At 43.2% G+C, this 26,225-nt stretch overlaps 1 protein-coding gene across 6 annotated transcripts; it reads right to left on the bottom strand.

The window, feature by feature from the left end:
• Nucleotides 1–65: 65 nt before the first annotated feature.
• snn (stannin) lies at nucleotides 66–23,098 on the bottom strand. 6 transcript variants are annotated; one of them, XM_063059231.1, is made up of 3 exons: nucleotides 22,876–23,097; nucleotides 18,884–19,154; nucleotides 76–1,760 (listed from the first exon to the last, which is right to left on the bottom strand). In XM_063059231.1, exon 3 carries the CDS (start codon nucleotides 1,661–1,663, stop codon nucleotides 1,403–1,405), a length of 261 nt encoding a protein of 86 aa, XP_062915301.1. In that variant the 5' UTR covers nucleotides 1,664–1,760; nucleotides 18,884–19,154; nucleotides 22,876–23,097; the 3' UTR covers nucleotides 76–1,402. The 6 variants fall into 6 exon arrangements, with proteins under 6 accessions (XP_062915305.1, XP_062915304.1, XP_062915301.1 ...); XM_063059230.1 differs by having other exon boundaries at nucleotides 18,884–19,032; XM_063059233.1 differs by lacking the exon at nucleotides 22,876–23,097 and adding an exon at nucleotides 22,650–22,777 and having other exon boundaries at nucleotides 18,884–19,032.
• Between the last annotated feature and the right edge of the window lie 3,127 nt (nucleotides 23,099–26,225).

The raw sequence follows: 26,225 nt of genomic DNA, 5'->3' as shown, positions 1-26,225 counted from the left end.
AAAAAAAATTTGAGCCATACTGCTAATGTTTTTAAAATGTACTTGGGCCATGATTTGAAGGGAACTGGGCTTGGTGTGGGAGGAGAAAGAAAAACACCTGTTAATTTTTATCAAATGAGTAAATTTCTTCTTTCTGATAACCAGTTCTTGTAAAACAAAATCCTATCAGGTTCTGAGCTTAATTTTTTTTGCAGATAAGTACTGGTAAAAGGGGAAATTCTTTATTTGTTTACATTGAATATTGCACTAATGAAATTTGATTACAATGTACATAGAGTAAGTTCATTTGTAAAAACAGAATTACAGGAAAGAATATTATGGTAGAGTACCACAATCAAGTTTTTAAATTAAACCATTTCAGTACTACAAACCCCATTTATACATGCGTTCAATTTTAACAAACTGCTCAGCCACCATTGTTGTACAGACCTTCCGGATCATTTGTAGTTTCCAACTACAGCCTTCTCCATCATAGGCCCTGATTAGAATCAGTTTTTTTTTTAGAAAGTGCTTTGGTAGCATCCTAGCAGTCATGTCATTTCAGCACAACCTCATGCACAAGTTAGAGAACAATTCTGCAGTCTTCATTGTGTAACTCCGTAGAAATGATTCCTCTCTTCCCCCCCCACCCCCATTCCCTGCTTCCATTTCCTAAACTAAAAGATCTTGCAGAATCCAATTTAAGGGGTGAGAGACAAATCTGAACTAGTTCTGCCACAAATAATGATTGTAACATCAGGTTATTTTAAAACAAACACGTGAGATTCTGCAGATGCTGGAAATCTTGAGCAACACACACACACACACACACAAAATGCTGGTGGACCTCAGCGAGACAAGCAGCATCTATGGAGTCGACAGTTCCGGGCCGAGACCCTTTATCAGGAGTTAAGTTAAAAACCAGATTTCTAATTCTGTAGCTGCTTCTCTTCCCCCTTACAACCCCTCCCCCAATTCCAACTTGGCCTCAAACACAGGAAAACACTGCAAGATTATCAAAACCAGGTCTGGTAACACTTACAGCAGATCATTTTTGCTTTTCAGAATACAAATGCTATTGTGTGGAAAATGGACTAGAATTTCAACCTCATCCCCACACACTTACCCCCCCCCCACTAAAATCCACAGGTTCAGTAAGAATGAAAATTACAGTAGCTACTGCATTAACACAAGCTCGAGGGCTTAGAATTCAAGGAGGAAACACTTAAGTTTTAAATGGCTAGTCTTGATTTCCTTTAACATGCAGTTGCAGATCAGATTTCTGATTACACCAGGTCCAGCTGTAATGCCCTTTTTAATAAGCAGCTTGAAGAGATTTAAACTTTCACAGTATGAAGAATGATCTGACTACAAATGTTTAGTCCAAAACAGCAGACGCTGTCACATGAACTGCAACTGCAGATTAGCCGTGGCCTTCCGAACCATTCGCTGTCAGCTTGGCTTTCCGCTCGACCCGGGGCCCTTTCGCAGAGTACTGCACCAGCAGAAAGGGCTCTTTGGTTTCTCCTTCCCCCACGATGCTTTCCTCGTCTTCTGACTGGCCTATTCGCTGCAAGCGCAGGTAGCACCAGCAGCCCAGGATCAAAGCACCGAGAGCTGCTATGGCGATAAGAATGACAATTACTGTGACCACTCCGGTAGTGGGGCTGTGGTCCATGGACATGGTAAGTGTCTGTGAGTCTTCAACTTCAAATTTTGAAAAGGAGGTTTCAGCTCAGTGGCTGGAGAAGGTTCTGCAGATGAGATGCTTGTAAAAGAATCTGCAATGGAGGGGGGAAAAAAAACATATTAGTATGCTTTCCTCTTTTTTTAAATAAGGATTACCAATTGGCATATCAACACAAGTACTCCAGATGCTGGCAATGTAAGTAATGGAATAAGTGGTCAGGTAATAGCAGGGGAGAGAAGACGGAAAAAAATGCTCAGGTCAGTGACTTTATCAAAATACAGATCAATTGAAAGCAGTCAGAAACTTGCACCTCTTTCCACTGGTGCTGACTCGCCTGCTGAGAACTTACTGCAAGCACAGGAGTTCAGATTGTACATGCCAGTTTCTGCAAATAAACTGATCTGCATATTTGTTTTTAAATTAGGACTGAATAGGTTTGTGGGAGCTCCCGTTCTATTAAAAGATTTTAATGAGGAAAAACCTACAAAAAATTAGGTGATTAATTTTCAAGTTCCTTCCAAATCAGTAGGATTTTTAAAGAAAAAGTATGTGCTAGTGTTAATCTTAAAATATAGTACTTAAATTTAGCATGCTAATGTTTTCCCCTGAAAGGTTAAGGCCAATTTCCCCTGTATTTTAAGTATAGGAAATAGTTCTAAGAATCATTAGCAGGGAGGGGGGAAAGGAAGGATAACATACAAGTTGGCAGAGTTTTAAAAGAACAGATTCCTTCATACTAAGCTAAGCTATGTTGCATGCAAACTTCCAACATAGCACGACAATGTTGGTTACTTAAGATAAAGGCATAGCAAATCGCTAGGTATAGAATAGCACATTAGGTTAAATCACACACACCCATGTACCCCAGTCTGTCCCAATGTGACTACACTAACCTCCCTCTGCTTTGAATGTCCAACTGAGCTGGAAGCCTCACTGTTCCACCCATTTATTGCAGCACGATCAGAACATTGAACAACTTTTTTTTTGTTGGGAGGTTCTGTTTTATTTAGAGAAAGCAGCTGAAGTGTATCCACCCTCAACCCCGCAGCAGGATAGTTCTGTGGTGTGAAATAAAAGTGCAGAAATCAGCAACTTGCTGTCAGCCGGAGTACTATCTAGGCTATTACGCATGCAAAGTATTACTAATAGAACAAGCTGGGGGTCAAGCAAGAAGGTGGGGAAAACTGAAATCCCCACTCCTCATAAAAGAACAAAGAAGAGATGCTCAGATTTGTACAAAGTTTCCAGTGAGAATTTACTGCTGCACATTTAATAACAAAGCCACTAAAAATTCATCAGATCTGCATCAAAGTTGAAAGTAAATTTATTATCAAATGTATATATTACCTTGCGATTCATCATCTTTTGTGCATTCACAATAGAACTAAGAAATACAATAGAATCAAAAGAACTACATACAAAGATTTGCAGGCAACCAATGTGCAAAAGCAGACAACTTGTGCAAATACAAAATACCGTAATTAAATAATACTGAGAATATGAGTTGTAGAGTCCTTGAAAGTCAGTCCGTAGGTTGTGGATTCAGTTTAGTGTTGAGGTGAAAGAAGTTTTATCCACAGTTGTACAACAAAGCAATGTTTCTCCATGCTTTAATTTTGCTAAGGGATCTCAAAATCTCAATTCATTACCTATTATAGAATAGTACAGCACAGTACAGGCCCTTTGGCCCACAATGTTGTGCCTGCCTCCCATATAAGCCCCCACCTTAAATTCCTCCATATACCTGTCTAATAGTCTCTTAAACTTCACTAGTGTATCTGCCTCCACCACTGACTCAGGCAGTGCATTCCACGCACCAACCACTCTCTGAGTAAAAAACCTTCCTCTAATATCCCCCTTGAACTTCCACCCCTTACCTTAAAGTCATGTCCTCTTGTATTGAGCAGTGGTGCCCTGGAGAAGAGGTGCTGGCTATCCACTCAATCTATTCCTCTTATTATCTTGTACACCTCTATCATGTCTCCTCTCATCCTTCTCTCCAAAGAGTAAAGCCCTAGCTCCCTTAATCTCTGATCATAATGCATACTCTCTAAACCAGGCAGCATCCTGGTAAATCTCCTCTGTACCCTTTCCAATGCTTCCACATCCTTCCTATAGTGAGGCGTCCAGAACTGGACACAGTACTCCAAGTGTGGCCTAACCAGAGTTTTATAGAGCTGCATCATTACATCACGACTCTTAAACTTTACCCTTCAACTTATGAAAGCTAACACCCCATAAGCTTTCTTAACTACCCTACCCTCCTGTGAGGCAGCTTTCAGGGATCTGTGGACATGTGCCCCCAGATCCCTCTGCTCCTCCACACTACCAAGTATCCTGCCATTTACTTTGTACTCTGCCTTGGAGTTTGTCCTTCCAAGTGTACCACCTCACACTTCTCCGAGTTGAACTCCATCTGCCACTTCTCAGCCCACTTCTGCATCCTATCAATGTCTCTCTGCAATCTTCAACAATCCCCTACACTATCCAAAACACCACCAACCTTTGTGTCATCTGCAAACTTGCCAACCCACCTTTCTACCCCCACATCCAGGATGTTAATAAAAATCACGAAAAGTAGAGGTCCCAGAACAGATCCTTGTGGGACACCACTAGTCACAATCCTCCAATCTGAATGTACTCCCTCCACCACGACCCTCTGCCTTCTGCAGGCAAGCCAATTCTGAATCCACCTGGCCAAACTTCGCTGGATCCCATGCCTTCTGACTTTCTGAATAAGCCTACTGTGTGGAACCTTGTCAAATGCCTTACTAAAATCCATATAGATCACATCCACTGCACTACCCTCATCTATATGCCTGGTCACCTCCTCAAAGAACTCTCTCAGGTTTGTTACACAATCTGCCCTTCACAAAGCCATGCTGACTGTCCCTGATCAGACCATGATTCTCTAAATGCCTATAGATCCTATCTCTAAGAATCTTTTCCAACAGCTTTCCCACCACAGACGTAAGGCTCACTGGTCTATAGTTACCCAGACCATCCCTACTACCTTTTTTGAACAAGGGGACAACATTCGCCTCCCTCCAATCCTCCGGTACCATTCCCATGGATAACGAGGACATAAAGATCTTGATTTCAAAAACAGTTTCCAGTCCATAGATGTAGACTATAAGTATGGCCATGGGCACTAACATTTATTCCAAATATAATTGAACGGCTGAAGCTCATCTACACTCAGTGGCCACTTTATTAGGTACACCTGTACGTCTTGTTACTGCAGTATCTAATCAGCCAAACATGTGGCTCAATGCATAAGAGCATGCAGACGTGGTCAAGAGGTCATCAGAAGAGGGAAGAAATGTGATCTAACTGACTTTAACCGTGAGATGATTGCTGGTGCTGGATGGGGTAGTTTTGAGTATCTCAGAAAAGGCTGATGTGGAATTTTCACACACAACAGTCTCCTGAGTTTTTAAGTGAATGGTGCGAGAAACAAAAAAAACACCCCTTGAGTGGCAGTTCTGTGGGCAACACTGGTAGTGACAGAGGTCAGAGCAGAGGGGCGAGAGTGGTTCAAGCTAGACAGGAAGGTGAGAGTAACTCAAACAACCAGGCGTTACGACAGTGGTGTACAAAACAGCGTATCTGAATGCACAATATGTCGAACCTTGAAGTAAATGGGCTATAGCAGAAGACTATGCACATACATTCAGCTGCCACCTTGTTAGGCATAGGAGGTACCAAATAAAGTGGCCACAGGGTATACAAAGGTGCAAAGCCAATCTGCCAAAGCATAGGGCACATGCTAATCTTTGAGATTGAAATGTTAAGATTGGAAAGAGCTGCAAAAGGAGACTACGCACTGATAAACGCTAGCATATTTAATAAAGTGTCCCCAGTCAACATGATCAAGCACTATCATGGGATTATTATAAGGGTGCTATGATAGGGGTTATGAGTTCCTTTTAGCCATAGACAAATTTGAGTTCTTAAAAGAATCTCTAGCAAAATAATTCTCAAAACATTCAGTTCTGGTCACCTCATTATAGGAAGGATATGGAAGCTTCAAAGAGAGTGCAGAGGAGATTTAACAGGACTAGAGGACGTGTCTTGTGAAGATGGGTTGAGTGAGCTAGGGCTTTTCTCTTTAGAGAGTAGAAGTTGACTTGATAGAGGTGTACAAAATAAGAGGCATAGATCAAATGGACAGGCAGAGACTTTTACCCAGGGTAGAAATGGCTAAAACAAGGGGGAATAACTGGAGGAAAGTATGGTGGGGGGGGGGGGCGGGAGAGGAGCATCAGAAATGGTTGTTTTGTGTTTTTTTTTAAACAGAGTGGTAGGTTCATCGAATGTGCTGCCATGGGTGATGGTAGAGACAGATACATTAGGGACTCAAATAGGCATATGGATGAAAGAAATATGGGGGCTACATGGGAGGGAGATTAGATTAATCTTGGAGTAGGTGAAAGGGTTGGCACGGTGTTGTAGGCCGAAGGACCTGTACTGTGCTGCACTATAGTGTTCTATGTATCTTTTCTATAGCCAATATCTTTTTGATACATCCACTCCAAAGTAACAGAGCAACTGAGAACTAGGATATTTGCTGCTAAATGTCTATAGTCCTCATTCCCCCCCCCATACAAAAGGAATCTATGAAACACTACTGTATTGGATAAAAATTATGAAAATACACAGTACAATATTCATTATAACCCCTCACAATAAATAACAACGTTCTTTATTTGAGGCACAGTGAAAACAAGGATAGTTTTATTCGAACTGTATATAAACACAATTCTGGTCACCATATTACAGGAAAGATGCATTTGCACATTTTAGAATGTAAAAAGAGATTTGAGGATGCTACCAGAACAAGAAAATTAAACTGAGGAAAAATTGGATTAACTCATATTTTCACTGAAATAGGATGTGGAGAGATGCAATTTCTGTACTTGTAAAACTAGAAAGACCATATCTTGAGTTCAAAAACCAAAGGATATGGTTAAAGTAACTGCTATTAAATTTAGAAGGGAAATGAAGAAATACGTCTTCAAGAGTGGAGAGGGTTTGCAACTCACAAGCTGAAGCGTGGTAGTGTTTAACATGTATGTGGATCAGACTAAGAAAAATTTCTCTCCTCTTTTCCCCGCCTCTTTCACTCTCCCCCTCAAGTCAGTATGGACACGTAGCTCCTAAGCAGTGGATGAATGGACTTCCCCATGGTGGTGGCCTCCAGTGAAGACATTGGCTCAGATTTGATCTACCACTGCGCAATTTAGCACCGCTAAGAGTTAATAGGCATGATATCGTTAACCTTGCAACTATGCACCCAAATACTGGAGGATCAAGTCCGCAGAATTCCTCGTTTACCTCTCACCCTAACTATGTTTATGAGATTGCTATCAGAATGCACTACCTTGCAACACCGAAAATTACTTCATAAATATTACATTGCACTGTGCTGCACTGGCAATATCCCAAAAACAAATACGGATTTTCAGAATGCCTGCTTTGAAGTTTTCTGCATCAGGGACTACAGACCTCACCTGAACTCAAATTGTCCTTCAGACCAAACCATTCAATTCATGAAGTGAAGTCACCACAAGGCTAACATTAATTCTTCACCTAAATGTAACTTACTACATGTTGCTTTGTCACCTGAAGGTGAAGGGAAAGTGGTAATTAAAACGCCACTTGGTTAATTCAAAATGAAGCCCTTAAATTTGACCTTGGTAGAACCAGTTAAGCACAGGCCTAATGTTTTTACTAGCACCTGGTGCAGAACTCAGTTTTCTGGATATAAAATTGAGATAGAGTTATTGAGCACTACAGCACAGAAACAGACCCTTCAGCCTATCTACTCTGTTGAATTATTACTCCACTTAGTCCCATTGAAAAGAATGTGCTGAACTAATATAAAAACATTGAAATGTATACCTATTACTCTCTTCCTTGGTACATTCTACCTATAGCAATAAATCAGATTCTAGACAAGTTTCCATTTACCTTTCAAATGTGGAGGAGTGATCAACAAACAAATGCTCCAATAAATCAAAATCCTATTGGGAGTCAAAAGTCTATTTTCTTGTATGCAGTTACTAGTGTTTCCAGATGTGTAAATTGTTTTGAAAGAAAATTAAGCTTTAGGTCTCTTGAGCCAATTCCCAGGTGGCAGCCAGGATGAACTGTTGGAAAGCCTTGGCAGAGGAATGCAAACCAAGACAGGATGGAGAAGTTTCAGTCAGTTCCAACCTGCAAAGCTTTTCTTCACTTTAATTGTGAAAAGCAGGTCATTCTACAATTAAAGTATCCTATTCCTGGATTATAGCTAGTGTGAAGCATAGTAACTGATCACTTGCACTGTTAATAAGCAAATTGTATGAAGAAATAAAATTTCCTAGAATATAACCTGCATGGATTGCTCAAGTCATATGAAGATGATGTTTTTGATATTTGGATAGCTCAGTGCAGTTTTTGAAATTACTTGGACAAACTTTTAGTACTTTGGAGGTTCGGTCAGGACAGCTATACATTGTGTAAATAAATTCTCAGAAGTCTGCTAGATCTCTTTCTTCAAACCCATCACAATAAAATGCATACTCTGCCTTAGGTCAATGATGTGGGGACTGAGTTCTTATATTATTCGGCATTTATGAACAAGAATTTCCTCACTATAGATGACCAAAACTACCATCATGACTCCTAATCTGTTCCAACCACGTGTAGTTCTAGCCAAGCTTCAGAATAGATCTATGCTAGTACTGTCACCAATTTCTATCCCTGTGGCATCTGACTCCTTTTGTTACCTTTAGATCTGGCTATTCAACCAACCATGCATCAATCTTCTCAGTGCATTGATTTATTCAGCCTCACTGCCCGACAACCGATTTGAACCTTGCCTACTCACAGGAGCATTTACAATGACAAACTAACATCATTGGACTGGGAGGAAGCACACACATGCTGTACAAACTCCTTACAGACCACAGCAGGAATTGAACCCAGGTTGCTGGTACTGTAAAGTGTTATACTAATCACTACGCTACTGTGCCATTCTGTACTATGTGGGGATGGGGGTATGTATTCAAGTCTCATTCAAACATCGTTACCTACACCAACTCAATTCCTACTGATTTTCATAACGTTCCTACGAAGTGTCTTCCAAAGCGCTTCAAAAAATGCTAAATGAGTTGCTTTTCATAATTTGCAAGATCTGCTGCTGGCATCTTCAGGGAACTCTTATTTGATTAATAGAGCAAAGCAAGGCAGCTTAGGTTTGTCCTGCTAATGAACTTCTGGGAAGACTGTAAGTTACTTTTAAATTTTAGAGAGGTTGCTAGATTGTACATCTGTGACGGTGTATCCATTCAGGAAATCTGATACATTTATACAGTATGAAAGAAGGATCTTGATGACTTAAAGCTCCTGTTGTCGCACCTTTGCTAGAGCCATGTGTTGGCAGGAAGTGACAAGAACAGAACCCTGCTCCATAAATACATACCCTCTCTCAGAAAAGAAATATGCCACAACAACCCTTCGCAATAAAACAGGCTTACTTTGGTATTCAAAGCATTAGACCTTGTGCTCAACAGGCAAACATTAAAGCCAATTTTTAAAAATAAAAATGTGAACCAACTTAAATCAAATGGTGCCATTAATATGACATTTCTCTTACGGGCAAGCTAAGATCTAGATACTCAGTGACCACTTTATTAGGCATACCTATACACAAATATCTAATCAGCCAATCATGTGCAGCAATTCAATGCATAAAAGAACGTGGTCATGGTCGAGAGGTTCAGTTGTTCAAACCAAACATCAGAATGGGGAAGAAATGTGATCTAAGTGACCTTAACTGTGGAATGATTCTTGAGTTTCAGAAGGGGTGGTTTGATTATGTCAGAAACTGCTGATCTCCTGGGATTTTCATGCACGACAGTCTGTAGAGTTTATGGAGAATGGTGCCAAAAACAAAAAAGAAACATCCAGTGAGCAGCAGTTCTGTGAGCAAAAATGCCTTGTTAATGAGAGAGGTCAGAGGAGAATGCCAGACTGGTTCCAGCTGACAGGAAGGCAGCAGTAACTCAAATAACCACACGTTACAAGTGGTGTGCAGATGGAACCTTGAAGTGGATAGGCAACAGCAGCAGGAGACCACACCGGGTCCACGTCTGTACCTTACAAAGTGGCCACTGAGTGTATATGGAACTTTTTGCATCTGAGAAGAGGAAATCAAATTTAGGAAAGTAAACATGGGGTTGTGTTGATTAAATGGAACACTCCTTAAAAAGGTGCATTTAAAAGTTGTCCTTCACCCCACTGGATAATCAAGCAGAACTGTTTCCAACTCTGCCTAAATTCATGGATCAAAAACATTGCTTTTGATTTATTTGTAATTTAAATTAGTTTGAAAACAAAAGCAATAAGCACTTCCATTTTAACAAACATCCGGAGAACAAGCTGTTAAATTAGTACATTCACAAGGTAATCATTGACTACTTTTAGAAATGTCTCAAGAACATTCATAGTGTAAACCTGCATGACACACAAAACAGCAAAACCAAAAGAATGGAACAACCCTTTTAATGTAACATCTGAAACTGGTTTCCACAATACACCAAAAGCAAAAACAGAACATACCTAGTCCTTGACGACCAATGTCAGTGAAGGATAAGTATACATGTATTTTATATCTTTCATTACTATCTTCACTGAACTATTCTCAATCCACCATCTAAGTGACTGAAGCAGGTTCACTATTATATCACTTGAATGGGAAACTACCTCACATTCTCTTTGAGCTCCCCTCCTGTTGTTTCCCATTGAACCACAGAACATTCAATTCCTGTCTCTGACTCCACCGCAACTAATATTGTAAATAGTTCTGCAACTGGGTGCAACCACCCATAAACACATCTAAAATCCCCTTTTAGTTGGGCTGCACAGTGGTGCAGCTTGTAGAACTGCTGCTTCAATGGTCCAGAGACCCAGATTCAATTCTGACCTTCAGTGATGCCTGTTGGGAGTCTACGTTCTCCTCCTGACTCCAGGGGTTCCTCACGGTGCTCTAGATTCCTCACACATCCCAAAGTCCATAAGACATAGGAGACATAGGCCTGTTGAGTCTGTTCTGCCTTTCCATCGTGGCTGATTTATTATCCCTCTCAATGCCATTCTCCTGTCTTCTCACCATTTGACACCATTACAGATCGTGTGGATAGCCAGAGGCTGAAATGGCTAACACGAGGGAGCATAATTTTAAGACACTTGAAAGTAGGTACAGAAGGGATGTCGGCTACGTTTTTCACACAGGGAGTGGTGGGTGTGTGGAATGCACTGCCGGCGATAGTGGTGGAAGCAGATACAATAGGGTCTTTTAAGAGACTCTTAGACAGGTACATGGAGCTCAGAAAATAGAGGGCTATGCAGTAGGGAAATTCTAGGCAGTTTCTAGAGTAGGTTACATGGTCGGCACAACATTGTGGGCCAAGGGGCCTGTGCCGTAGATTTCTATGTTCTATGTTCTAACCCATCAACCTCCACTCTAAATATACCCAATGACTTGGCTTCCACAGCTGCCTGTAGCAATGAATTCCACAGATCCACCACTATGTGGGTTGGTTAATCGTCCATTAGACTGCCTTTCGCATGCAGGTGGATGGTAGGAGCTTGGGAGGGGCAAGTTGAGGAGGATGTGGAGAGAATAAAACTGAGATTAATAGGATATTACAGCACAATACAGGCCCTTCAGCCCACAAAGATGTGCTAACCTTTTATGATCGTATGGATCCAAGGAAACATGGCTATGTGGATTCAGAATTGACTTGCATACCTGCAAACTTGTTAACCAACCCAACATTCTACTTCCTCATCCATGTCATTTAGAAAAATCACAAAGAGTAGGGGTCCTAGTACAGATCCCTGTGGAACACTACCGGTCACTGACCTCCAGGCAAAATATTCTCCATCTATCACCATCCTCTACACTAATTATGCAGTTTTTAAAGGGTAGTTGATGGTTAGTATGAACTTGATGGGTTGGGTCTCTATGATTAAATCAACATCCTCATCTCCAGCTTCAAGTTCTTCAATATGATGTTGTCCCCTGGAATCATACCATCCACCCAAGCAATGGAGCTCCAACCAAAGCAATGGAAAACAACTGGTCATGTTTGACCAATCTATTGGAGTTTTTCGAGGAGGTTACCAGGAAAGTGGATGAAGGGAAGGCAGTGGATGTTGTCTACATGGACTTCAGTAAGGCCTTTAACAAGGTCCTGCCTGGGAGGTTAGTTAGGAAAATTCAATCGCTAGGTATACATGGAGAGGTGGTAAATTGGATTAGACATTGGCTCAATGGAAGAAGCCAAAGAGTGGTAGTAGAGAATTGCTTCTCTGAGTGGAGGCCTGTGACTAGTGGTGTGCCACAGGGATCAGTGCTGGGTCCATTGTTATTTGTCATCTATATCAATGATCTGGATGATAATGTGGTAAATTGGATCAGCAAATTTGCTGATGATACAAAGATTGGAGGTGTAGTAGACAGTGAGGAAGGTTTTCAGAGCCTGCAGAGGGACTTGGACCAGCTGGAAAAATGGGCTGAAAAATGGCAGATGGAGTTTAATACAGACAAGTGTGAGGTATTGCACGTTGGAAGGACAAACCAAGGTAGAACATACAGGGTTAACGGTAAGGCACTGAGGAGTGCAGTAGAACAGAAGGATCTGGGAATACAGATCCAAAATTCCCTCAAAGTGGCGTCACAGGTAGATAGGGTCGTAAAGAGAGCTTTTGGTACATTGGCCTTTATTAATCAAAGTATTGAGTATAAGAGCTGGAATGTTATGATGAGGTTGTATAAGGCATTGGTGAGGCCAAATCTGGAGTATTGTGTTCAGTTTTGGTCACCAAATTACAGGAAGGATATTAATAAGGTTGAAAGAGTGCAGAGAAGGTTTACAAGGATGTTGCTGGGACTTGAGAAACTCCGTTAAAGAGAAAGGTTGAATAGGTTAGGACTTTATTCCCTGGAGCGTAGAAGAATGAGGGGAGATTTGATAGAGGTATATAAAATTATGATGGGTATAGATAGAGTGAATGCAAGCAGGCTTTTTCCACTGAGGCAAGGGGAGAAAAAAACCAGAGGACATGGGTTAAGGGTGAGGGGGGAGAAGTTTAAAGGGAACATTAGGGGGGGCTTCTTCACACAGAGAGTGGTGGGAATATGGAATGAGCTGCCAGACGAGGTGGTAAATGCGGGTTCTTTTTTAACATTTAAGAATAAATTGGACAGATACATGGATGGGAGGTGTATGGAGGGATATGGTCCGTGTGCAGGTCAGTGGGACTAGGCAGAAAATGGTTCGGCACAGCCAAGAAGGGCCAAAAGGCCTGTTTCTGTGCTGTAGTTTTTCTATGGAAAACAATTCTAATATTCCCTTTCTCAATGTTGACCTCTCTTCACCTTCAACACAGTAAACCTCAATCTCATACCTATGATAATGAAGAGTGGGGCTGCTGTTGTTTAACCCTGTTCTTACACATACAGTTATGGTTGGTTTATCACGACCTGGTATGGAAACACCAATGTCCAAGAATGGAAAAATGGAAAATCCTACAAAAAGTAGTGGATACAGCCCAGTCCATCACAGGAAAAGCTCTACCACCACTGAACACAATTGCCAGGAGCGCTGCCACAAGAAAACAGCATCCATCAAGGACTCGACCATCCAGGTCATGCTCTCTTCTTGCTGCTGCCATCGGAAAGGAGGTACAGGAGCCATAGGTTCAAGAACAGTTATTCCCTTTCAAACATCAGGTTCCTGAAACAGCGTGGATAACTTCACTCACCTCAACACTGAACTGATTCCACAACTTATAGACTCACTTTCCATGGCTCGACAACTCATGTCCTCAATATTTATTTGTTTGTTTGCATTTGCACAATGGTTGTTTGTTGGTCTGTGTTTTGTATTAAATTTTTCATTGATACTACTTTCTTTGAAATATTGCAGAATATTCTATTTTATTTCTTTGTTCTACTGTGAATGCCTGCAATACAATGAATGTCAGGGTATATGCTGACATACTTTGAACTCTGAGCTTTGGCCAGAGCTTAGGGCTACCTAATAGCCTCTACTTCTTCCTCCCCAATATTACAGGATATAATGGGTAAGTCATTCAGCATTCAGGAAGTTCATTGGTCCCACTGCCCTAACAACCACACTCCCTCAAGTGCTTAATCACTTCTTTTTAAGACAACAATTGAGTTAGAAGCAGTTAGACATGGAATTTTGGAAAAGCTGGCATAAATTTGGGAGGTAATAATAAAGGGATCTGAATGGAAAGTAAGATTGGAAGTGGAGACAGGTCATTTTCAGCAATATTTTGGTATTAATCATTTGAAGGGGGTGGGCTGATGGCAACAAATTTGAAGACGGGATGAGGAGTCACCTGAGGCCCAAATCCTATATCTTGTTCTCAAATGGTCAAATATTTTATTGTCGCTGAAGGAAATTATTTTAAAACTGCTGCATTCATGCTTGGATACAGCATTATCAACAACGAAGAGTCAGGTCTCACCACAAAGATGCAGGCCTTTCAGCCCATCCCTGTCCATGCTAGCCAGAACAGCAAGTCCCGCTCAGTGGGCGTTTTAGAAAGCAGCAGATATCTGCATCAGAAATCTATCCTTTACCTCATCACATGTAACAAATCAATATACACTCACTGGCCATTTTGTCAAGTACTCCCATTCGTTAATGCAAATATCTAATCAGACAACCCTGTGGCAGCAACTTAATGCATAAAAGCATGCAGGCATGGTCAAGAGATTCAGTTGCTATTCAGACCAAACATCAGAATGGGGAAGAAATGTAATCCAAGTGACTTTAACCGTGGAATGATTGCTGGTGCCAGACGGGCTGGTTTGAGTATCTCAGAAACTGCTGATCACCTGCGAATATTTCACACACAACAGGCCCTAGAGTTTACAGGGAATGGTGTGGAAAAAAAAAGGCAGGAAGGTGACAATGACTCAAATAACCACACGTTAGAACAGTGGTGTGCAGAAGAATATTTCTCAACGCAGAACACGTCAAACCTTGAAGTGGATGGACTATATTACAGCAGAAGACTACGAATCTGCACTCAGTGGCTATTTTATTAGATATCTCCTATATCTAATAAGAGTGACTACTGAGTGTATATGAAGCATAACAACATACACAAAATTCTGGAGGAATTCAGCAGAATAAATAGTCAACGTTTCAGACTGAGACCCTTCATCAGGCCAGGTTCACTGTTAAAAACAATTTTTGAAGTAACGATTCATGACTATTAGCCACTAAGTATCCAGCCCACTGATAAAAGTTGACTTGTGGCCCTAAGCAGACAGAATTGGTGGCAATTGCTTCAAAGAATCTCTAACTCCAGTCCCGATCAGAATCTATCAGCCTTTCTGGCATCCTTACGTTTATCTCATTATATATCCGGTCCGAATAATAAAATTGTTTCCTTCAGACTTCCTCCCTGTATCTAAGGATTATAAGAGCTCAAAGAGGTTTGGCAGAGGCTTGCGTGCCTCAGTGACCCAGAGAGCTACGCTGGCTGGAGTCAGGGCCTTGTGCTTTGGCTCCTGGTAGGGTCACCCATGCCAAACAGGTCAAAGGGTAGAGGCCAGAGTGGCCCACCAGTCCTCCAGGTTTGCAGGTTCAGCTCAGGGCTAACAACCCTGACTGGTCAAACAAAACTGTCATGGATGAAGAATCCTTCTATTTCTGAGTGTGATGGTATTCCTCAGTCTCCACCCGGGAGTTGCAAGACTGATAGTAGTGAAAGCTACTGACATGATGAAGGAACCCATGAACACTGCCAGAAATGGAGGGCCTTCACTGCTCTCCTAAACATCAGCACCATTAGCACAGTAGAAGTGGTTAGGTATTACAAAGGCACATGTGCACGTTTTGCTACCTAGTCCTGGAAAAATAATTATGAATTCTTTCATATTTATCAGCAGCGCCCTTGAACTGAGATTCAAGCCACTATTCGGCATGGAGTCACACAGAAGCCAGACTGGTTAACGGTACACGGTTCCAAACCCCCAAAGGGCACTGATAAAACCAGATGGGTGTTTGCAACAATCTGGCGAACACAAGCTCACCATTACGGCCACAACTTACTAAGATTTTCACTTGCAAATTCCTACACGTGTACCATGGAGAGCTTTCTAACTGGCTGCATCACCGTCTGGTTGGGGAGGGAAGGACTGCTGCACAGGATTGGAGTAGGCGGCAGAGAGTTGTAAAATTAGTCAGCTCCATCTTGGGCACCAGTCTCTGTAATATCCAGGACATCTTCGAGGTCTGATCCCTCAAAAAGGTGGTGCCCATCACCAAGAATCCCCACCACCCAGGACTTACCATAACCATAAGATGATAAGGTACAGGAGCAGAATTAGACCATTTGGCCCATCGAATCTGCTCTGCCATTTCATCATGGCTGATCCACTTTTCTTCTCAGCCCCAATCTCCTGCCTTCTCCCCATACCCCTTCACGCCCTGACTAGAATCTATCAACCTCATAAAGACTTGGCCTCCACAGCTGCCTGTGGCAACGAATTCCACAGTGAGTTCCCCTCATTGCTACCAACAGGAAGGAGTTACAGAGTCCTGAAGGCACGCACTCAGTGATTCAGGAACAGCTTCTTCCTCCCTGCCATCCGGTTTCTAAATGGACATTGAACCCATGAACACTATCTCACTACTTTGTTACTTCTATTTTTGCAGAATTTATTTAACAACTTTATATATATATATATATATATATATATATATATATATATATATACACAGACACACACACACTTACTGTAATTTACTGCAAAGTTAACAACACATGCCAGTGATATTAAACCTGATTCTGATTCATTATCCCACAGATAAATACAGACAACTCCCATACGATATGGCCGCCTGGGGCGTAGTGGCATCAGTGCCAGACTTCGGAGCAAAGGCCAGCTCCCCAGGCACGCTTTCCATCCGTGCTGGATTGAGCGTCAAGCTAGCAACTCGACCTCGTAAAAAAGAAATTGCCTGCTACAGAAACGTCAACAGAAAGAAGTTGATGGCCTATGCTCTCTCGTGAGTTTAAAAGGCAATTTCCTTTCCTTCCCGTGCAATGGCTATTTGGCAGAAATTTGCTCACACGGAACTCAAGGGCTGCACAGTAGCATAGCAGTTAGGGCAATCGCTTTACAGCACCAGTGATCACCGATCAAAGTTCAATTCCCACCACCATTCACATCTTAGAAAAGATGTAAACAAGGTCAAACAAGTACCGAGAAAATTTACAAGGATGTTGCTGGGTTTGGAGAACCTGAGTTATAAGGAAAGATTGAATAGAACAGGACTGCATTCCTTAGAACGTAGAAAATTGAGAGGAGTGAGGAGATTTGAGGGGTGCAGATAAGGTAAATACAAGCAGGCTTTTTTCACTGAGGTTGGGTGAGACTACAACCAGAGGTCATGGGTTAAGGGTGAAAGGTGAAAAGTTTAAGAAGGGAAACTTCTTCACTCAGAGGGTCATGAGAGTGTGGAACAAGTTACTGGCACAAGTGGTGCACGCGAGCTCGATTTCAACATTTAAGCGAAGTTTGGATAGGCACATGAATGGCAGGGGTATGGAGGGCTATGGTCCCAGTGCAGCTCAATGGCAGTAGGCAGTTTAAATACTTATGGCATGGACTAGGTGGGCTGAAGGGCCTGTTTCTGTGCTATGACTCCATGACACTGTCCCTGAGGAGTTTGTACATTCTCCCGTGATGTGTGGGTTTCCTCCGGATGATTCAGTTTCCTCCCATATTCCAAAGACCGACGGTTAGGGTTAGTAAGTTGGGGGCATGTTATGTCGCTGCTGGAGGCATGGCGACACTTGTGGGCTGCCCCCAGCTCACATTCATTGATTAGATTTGCTGCAGAGTCATGTCAATGTACATGTGACAAATACATCTAATCTTTATATTTAATCTCTTCACAAACCACCACCCAATAATTGGAAGTATGGAATAAAATTGGCCCTCACAGAACCTGTGAGGGAGGAAAGTAAATAAATCCACAAGATTTGTTTTTATTCCAATCTACACTTGTTGACCTACTCATAGATCACAGAAAAAAGTGATACGGGCCAATTTGAGGAATGTAACTTCCACCCCCCCAACCCATTCCTCCCTGCGGCACTCATCTGTAATAAACTATTAGTACTTCAATATCCACTCAGTTCCTACAGGCTAATAGTATGTTAGAGTTCAGTGTGTCATCCTAACAGATAAAAGCACCTGAAAAAGCAGCCTTTTGCTGCTTAATTATTAAGTTTGTTAGCAAGCTGTGCAGTTCTCAATGGGTAACCACCTCCTCCTTAGTCCCAGGACTAAGAATGGGTTTCTTATTTGAGGACAATTTAAATATACTTGTTTTGCAATCTTAAGCGTCATAGAACACTACAGCACAGAAATAGGCCCTCCAGCTCATCCAGTCCGTACTGAACCGTTATTCTGACCCGTCCCATCGACCTGCAGCTGAGCCAATGTCTCCCTTACCCCTCCCAAATTTCTCTTAGATGCTGAAATCAAACCCGAATCCAGCACTTCCACTGGCAGCTCATTCCACACTCTCACCACCCTCTGAGTGAAGCTGTTCCCCTTAAACCTTTCACCTTTCACCCTTAACCCATGACCTCTACTGGTAAGTCTCACCCAACCTCAGCAGATAAAGCCTGCTTGCATTTACCCTATCTATACCCTTCATAATTTATTATACCTCTTATCAAATCTCCCCTCATTCTCCTGCACTCTAAGGAATAAAGTCCTTTATTAGTCTCGAAGTAGAATAAAGTCTCTTAAAGACTTTTCTAGTGTACCTATATCACAGATTCCATTAGATGTCCTTTAAGGGTTGCTGGCTACAACTTATCTGAGCGGAACAGAAGTTACATTAATTCAGTTGCCCAAACCTAACTCTCTGGAACTCCCGTCCCATGAAACCTCTACAGCACTTTAAAACCGATCAAGAAATATGGTCCACAGTTTATGTCAACATCCAGATCTGATATTTACACACATATACTGTTCCATGCACAAAATGCACACAGCGTGTTGGGTAGGGATGGGGGATGGTGAAAAGGGGTGGGGGGGGAGCACAGGGATAGATAGCTAACAGGCAGAAACTGCAGCTCATTTAGCAGAACTCTCACCTCAGTCTGACAGATCTGAGTTCGACCCTTACAGCAGGAAACCCCCGAGCGCAAACATCCAGGCTGATACTCCAGTGCAGTACTGACTGAGTGTTGCACTGTCAGAAGTGCCAATCGTTGAGCTGAGACTTCAAACTGATGCGACAGTGCTGTTTCAATGAAGAGCAGAGGAGTTACTCCCGGTGTCGTGGCCAGTATGTGTCCATTCATCAACTCTACTTCCTTATTATATTTGTAGATGCTCACTGTGCTTAACTGGTCACTGCATTTTCTGCATAAGAGAATAACGACATTTCAGTACGGATCTGACTTGCCTGAAAGAGCTTGGGACGTCCCAAAGGGGATGAGGAACACACCACAGCAGAGCAGATCTTACCCATGTCCGCGACACCCCCACCCCCGGTTCAGAGAACTCCAATATGCCCACCTGTGAAAGGGGCTAACAACTCCATCCATAAAAACCCGGTGCTCCAAAAACGCCAACAGAAGCTCCAAAGACCTCATCTCTGGGAGAGGAAGGATCACCGATGGGCTACACCTGGGGGCAATTTGAAAGACTGGTCCAGGGTAGAGGTCTCTGGCCAGTTGCTGGCAGTGGCCTGAGCCCAGTGGAATTGACTCGGGAAGGGGAGGGACTCAGAGAGGGGTAAAAAGGATGACCAGAAACATAGCCACAAAATCCATATTTACTGAGCAGCTTTAAACTGGTCTAGAGGGTTCATGGGGCATGAGTTCCAGAGGTTGGGCAGCTGCATTCATAATACAGTGCAGAAACTAGTTCCTAGTCGTGTCCTGACGAAGGGTCTCGGCCTGAAACGTTGACTGTTACCTCTTCCTAGAGATGCTGCCTGGCCTGCTGCGTTTACCAGCAACTTTGATGTGTGTTCCCAGTCATGGCAGGGCCACATTACTCATCAACTACCACTCATACTAACCCATTTTATTGTGGAACTCAATACCCTACTCAATTCCATCAACTCCAGTTTGGAATGTTATCTGCTTACTTTGATCATTTACACATTTTTTTCCCCATACATTGGCTGTTTTTTTCTTTTTTAAAAGGTTCTATTGGGCATCTGTTGTGTGGTTGCCTACAAGGAGACAAATCTCAAGATTGTATATAGTATACAACTTCGATAATAAATGTACTCGGGACTAAAACTTCAAGACTCAGTTAACACTTTTAAACAGCAGCTCAAAACCTATTTATTTAACCTTGCTTTTAACTAACACCAACAGCATTTATCTTTTACTTCCATGTTTGCAATTTATCCCATCATGAAGTGCTTTGAACTACATCATTTGTATGAAAAACGCTCTACAAGTTATTAATATTATGAAGAAAATTTTTAAACTTTTTTTCACCACTCCTACTGGTAAAACCTGAGGTGTGGGCAAAACCAACCATTTCTCAATTGCAACGAACTTTCCGACTTTTCTAGGGGCGTTCAGTATTGTGGCTTACTGAAGATTTACATAGATATTGCTGTGTAATCCTAATTGCTTAATGCTATTGTGTAGTGCGTTTGGGGTGTCACCAGTTGTAGATATTACCGTTGACACAATGTGTTATAATATTTATTACCATCATTCTCCCCAGATTCAACCGCTCATCCAAACACAGGGGCAATTGACAATTACTAACTAAACTACCAACCACAACATCTTTGGGATGTGGAAGAAAACTCAACCATCCAGAAGGGAACCGACGCAGTCACAGGAAGAGCATGCAAACGCCACACAGACAGCACCCATGGTCAGGACTGAACCTAGGTTACTGGAACCGCAGAGACTAGCCATAAGGGTTCAAATAGAGTACCAGCCCGACCACCAAATGTTTGTTTTCTAGCTACGCCAAGCCCTGTAAGGAGGGTCCCCACAGGCACTGAAGAGGTTCCAGAGGTTTACAAAATGATCCTGGGAAGGAAAGGGTTAACCTGTGGGGAGAATTTGAAGGTTCTGGGCCTGTACTCGCTGCAGTTTGGAAGAATGAGGGGAATCTCGGTGAAACCTACTTAATATTGAACAGCCTAGATAGAGTGGACGTGGAAAGGATGTTTGCAACAGAGGGAGATTCTAGGACCAAAGTGCACAGCCTCAAAATAGTAGGACTTCCCTTTAGAACGAGATGAGGAGCAATTTCGGTAGTCAGAGGGTGGTAAATTAGTGGAATCTGTGGAATTCTCTGCCACAGCAAACTGTTGAGGCCAGTTCATTGGCTATGTTTAAGAGGGAGTTAGATATGGCCCTTGTGGCTACAGGGGTCAGGGGGTATGGAGGGAAGGCTGGGTTCTGAGTTGGATGATCAGCCATGATCATAATAAATGGCGGTGCAGGCTCGAAGGGCCGAATGGCCTACTCCTGCACCTATTTTCTATGTTTCTATGAATTAACTGCCACAGATGGTTGTGGACGTCAAATCTTTGGGTATATTTAAGGCAGAGGTTGATAGCTTCTTGATTGGAAAGGGCATCAAAAGTTATGGAGACAAGGTAGGGGAATAGTGTAGAGAGGAAATAAATCAGCCATAACTAAACAGCAGGGCAGACTGGACGGGTGAAATGGCAAAATTCTGCTCCTATGCCTTATGCTGTCGGGATGTTCCAGGAGTTAGAGCTGCTGCCCTGTGTTCCATCTGGCTATCAGGAGTGATAGTGTGGAATTTGCAGGTTCTCTCCTCCACTATGAGGGTTTCCCCAGGGATTTTTTTTCTGATTTCCTCCCACATCTCAAAAGGTGTCTTGGGGGTTACTGGCAACTGAAAATACTCCTTTATGTAGGGCAACGGCCAAAAAAGAGTTGAGAAGTACAAGAGAGGATGTCTGTAAATAAGGAGAGGCCATACAGGGCTAATAGGACTGCTCCTCCCGGAACCAGGATAAGCCCAAAACAGCAGCGCGAACTTTTGTAGATGTTCCGTCAGAACGTGGCTGTGGGACAAAACCACAGATTACAAGCTGGCAAGAAGTCAAGCATTTGCTTCACCTACAGTCCGAAGTTGTACGGGCAACCTCTCGAATGTTCCGCTCAAAAGGGCTTGAAATTAGAACTGACAGGCAAGCAGCAGTTTTGTGGCATTTTAGCACTTGTATTGCCGCAGGGCCGTGAAATTTGTCAAAAATGTACTTTCATTAAAATAAAACATCTGATTCCCTAAACTGATCCAGTGACCTTACATTTTTCACGTGTTTCCCTTCAACATTTGCTTACGGTTGAACTACCAGTATAGATCAGGTTTTACACCAAAAAAAAAGCCAAAGCGCTTGTGAGCAAAATTCGTTATAAAGGAATTTTACATTTTGCCAAGGAGACTGATGTAAACAATGAAGATACGCGACGTTATGCTGTTCAATATTCTAACTGCATCAGAAGTTATTACTAAAAGAAAATCACTTATAAACAACAGACATTCGCCTCTTATTTTGTAATAGTCAATCACCTAAACATGACAGTGCATGCACTGCCTACGAAGCATCTACCAGACACAAAAAGGCACCCAGGGTGGTTTTCCAGTTGCGAATTTAAAAAGAGAGCGAATTGGCCATATTTCCGTAAACAACTAGGAAATCGATTTCAAGGCAGTCTACAATCGCAAAGACTCGGTTCCCATGCAACTCTGCAGTGGGATGAACACCATTAATTTTTAAATTCCTGCTGAAATCGCATCACAGCTCGCTGCGTGCGGAACATGCAAAAAGAAAAATAAGAAATTTCAACCCATTTCCCCCAAAAAACCTCACATTATTCAGCGGCGCGGTGTACATACCCAATTAGCCGCTGCACAGTTTTACGACCCTGATACCAGCAATGCCATTTAATATCGCGGTTTAAACACTGCGTCGCTTTGTTTCTCCGATCGCCGGATCCTGCATTGCTACAAAGGTTTCCACTGCGGAAAGCAGCGCCCCTGCAGTATATATTAAAAATGAAAGCGTGCAAAGACACATAGAGCTCAGGGCTCTTTCATAAAAATCAACACAAATATTGCTCACCATTTTTTGCATTCTCCAAAGAATCGCCAGTCAACGTGCCGCTCAGTCCTGGGTTAGTGCAACGTTTGCTACAGGCGGGCGAAAACTCCCCAGCACCATCTCCATACTGCTGCCCAATCTTTGCGGTGCTTCCCGGCCACCGTGCGGCAAACACTCGCCCTGCCGCTCCTGTCAATTTCCTGCAAAGCTGCGCGTCCAGGCGCCGCCCCGGGGCCGCACGCTCCCGCCGCTGATTGACGTCCAGGCGCCGCCCCGGGGCCGCACGCTCCCGCCGCTGATTGACGTCCAGGCGCCGCCCCGGGGCCGCACGCTCCCGCCGCTGATTGACGTCCAGGCGCCGCCCCGGGGCCGCACGCTCCCGCCGCTGATTGACGTCCTGCGCCGCCCAATCGGAGGAGGGCAGCGGCGGCGGCCAAGGGCAAAGAGGACCCCGGGGCGAGGTGAAGGTTCCATTTTGACACACAGCCCGGAACAGCCGCCGTGTCTGCATTTAGCTCTGTCCCCGCAAACTGCACATTTCCACCACCCGGCACCATTTTGATGCGTTGCACTGTCAAATTATTTCCAAGTGGGAATGCATACCGAGAAGAACGAGCGCGGACGAAATGTACCTTTAACCTGCACCTATTCTGTGCAATTTGACCACACTTGGATAAAACTGCAGTCTCTAAAATGTTGTGGAATTTTTTTCTCGGTTTAAATGAAAACCTTCGATGCTGTGTGTTTTACCTTTTTTTCCATTTCATATAGCGCAACACTTCCTAATATGCATGTATATTGGAGGGCTTCACAATCCAATTATCGAAAATCATTCCAAATTTAAAGGGGTTTTCAATAATTAGAATTCACATTTCTTAATATTGCTGCTTTTTAAGCGGTGGGGTTCATTTTCCATCAACAGTCAAATGTGAATAAAAGTCTTCTAAGGTAACAAAAGGTTTTCTCAGATTGTTCATTTCATATAGAAACTCGGTTTAATTTTGTCATTTATATTAGATTAGATTCGACTTTATTGTCATTGTGCCGAGTACAGATACAAAGCCAATGAAATGCATTTAGCATCTGACCAGAAATGCAAAGAATAGTGTTATTTACAAAATAACTGCGAATAAAAAGTAAGTGTAACAGCACACAAATATAAAAGTACTGAGACAGTACAATATGGGTGCAATACTGCTTAGCACTGTGATGTGAGGTTCAGCAGTGTCACAGCCTCAGGGAAGAAGCTCTTCCTGTGCCTGCTGGTGTGGGAGCAGAGGCTCCTGTAGCGCCTACCGGCTGGGAGGAGAGTAAAAAGTCCATGGTTAGGGTGAGATGCATCATTGATAATGCTTTTCGCCCTGCCCAGGCAACGTTTACGGTAGATGTTTTCAATGGTGGGCAATTGGATGCTGATAATCCGCTGGGCAGTTTTCACCACACACTGGAGTGCTTTGCGGTCCAATACAGGACAATTGCCATACCACACTGAGATGCAGTTGGTGAGTATGCTCTCAATGGTACAGCGGTAAAAGTCCGTCAGTATCCTGGGACAGAGGTGAGCTTTCTTGAAGCTCCGCAGGAAATAAAGGTGCTGTTGCGCCTTTTTGATCAGGATGGAGGAGTTCAGGGACCAGGTGAGATCCTCGGAGATGTGGACACCAAGGAATTTGAAGCTTGATACACGCTCTGTTGATGTAGATGGGGATGTGAGTGTGGCTCCTAGCATGCCTGAAGTCCACAATAGAAACGGAAACATAGAAAATAGGTGCAGGAGTAGGCCATTCGGCCCTTCGAGCCTGCACCGCCATTCAGTATGATCATGGCTGATCATCCAACTCAGAACCCTGTACCTGCCTTCTCTCCATACACCCGATCCCTTTAACCACAAGGGCCATATCTAACTCCCTCTTAAATATAGCCAATGAACTGGCCTCAACTGTTTCCTGTGGCATAGAATTCCACAGATTCACCACTCTCTGTGTGAAGGAGTTTTTCCTCATCTCGGTCCTAAAAGGCTTCCCCCTTATCCTCAAACTGTGACTCCTCGTTCTGGACTTCCCCAACATTGGGAACAATCTCCTTAGTCTTCTGGGTGTTAAGGGCCAGGTTGTTGTCGGCAAACCACGCGGCCAGGTGCTGGACCTCGTCCCTGTAGGCCGTCTCGTCATCCCCTCTGATCAGGCCAACCACCGTGGTGTCGTCTGTGAACTTGATTATGGAGTTAGAACCATGTACAGGAACACAGTCACAGGTGAAAAGGGAGTACAGAAGAGGGCTCAGCACACAGCCTTGAGACACGCCGGTGTTCAGGGTGAGAGTGGAGGAGGAGAGGTTGTCTAACTTAACTGATTGGGATCTGTTAGTCAGAAAGTCCAAGGTCCAATTGCAGAGGGATGAGCTGATACCAAGCTGACAAAGTTTGGTGATCAGCTTGGAGGGGATCACAGTATTGAATGCTGAACTAAAGTCAATGAACAACATTCTGACGTAAGAGTTGGGGCTGTCCAGGTGGGTCAGGACAGAGTGAAGTGCCGTGGAGATGGCGTCCTCTGTTGACCTGTTGGTGTGATAGGCAAATTGATGGGGGTCCAGGGTAGTGGGCAGACAGGATTTCAGATGTGATAGAACCAGTCTGTCAAAGCACTTTGCAATGATGGGGGTGAGTGCAACTGGGCGGAAGTGATTCAGGCCTGTAGCAGTGGAATGCTTCAGCACTGGCACAATGGTGGTGATATTGAAGCTTGTGGGGACAACTGCCTGTGCCAGGGACAGATTGAAAATGTCCGTGAAGACCCCGGCCAACGGCCCTGCACAGACTCTGAGCACACGGCCAGGTACTCCATCCGGACCAGCTGCCTTCCGTACATTCACCCTGCTCAGGGTGGCGCAAACATCGGAGGTGGAAAGTGAGAGAGGCAGTTCACCAGGTGGGAGATCCGCTTTGAGGGTGACCTCCTTGTTCCCTCGGTCAAAGCGAGCGTAGAAGTAACTCATCAGGGAGGGAAGCAGAGCTGGAAGGGGGCACAGTTAGGGTTGCCAACTGTCCCGTATTAGCTGGGACATCCCGTATATTGGGCTAAATTGGTTTGTCCCATATGGGACCAGCCTTGTCCCGTATTTCCCCCGCTAAGGTAGAGCGTTCCTATGAAACCGTTTGTAAGCTGAAATGGCGTAAAGCGAAGAAGCAATTACCATTAATTTATATGGGAAAAATTTTTGAGCGTTCCCAGACCCAAAAAATAATCTACCAGATCATACCAAATAAGACATAAAATCTAAAATAACACTAACATATAGTAAAAGCAGGAATGATATGATAAATACACAGCCTATATAAAGTAGAAGTAATGTATGTACAGAAACAACAG

Source organism: Mobula hypostoma, chromosome 9, assembly GCF_963921235.1.
Source record: "Mobula hypostoma chromosome 9, sMobHyp1.1, whole genome shotgun sequence".
Lineage (NCBI taxonomy): Eukaryota > Metazoa > Chordata > Chondrichthyes > Myliobatiformes > Myliobatidae > Mobula > Mobula hypostoma.
This window is presented reverse-complemented; position numbering and strand designations above follow the sequence as displayed.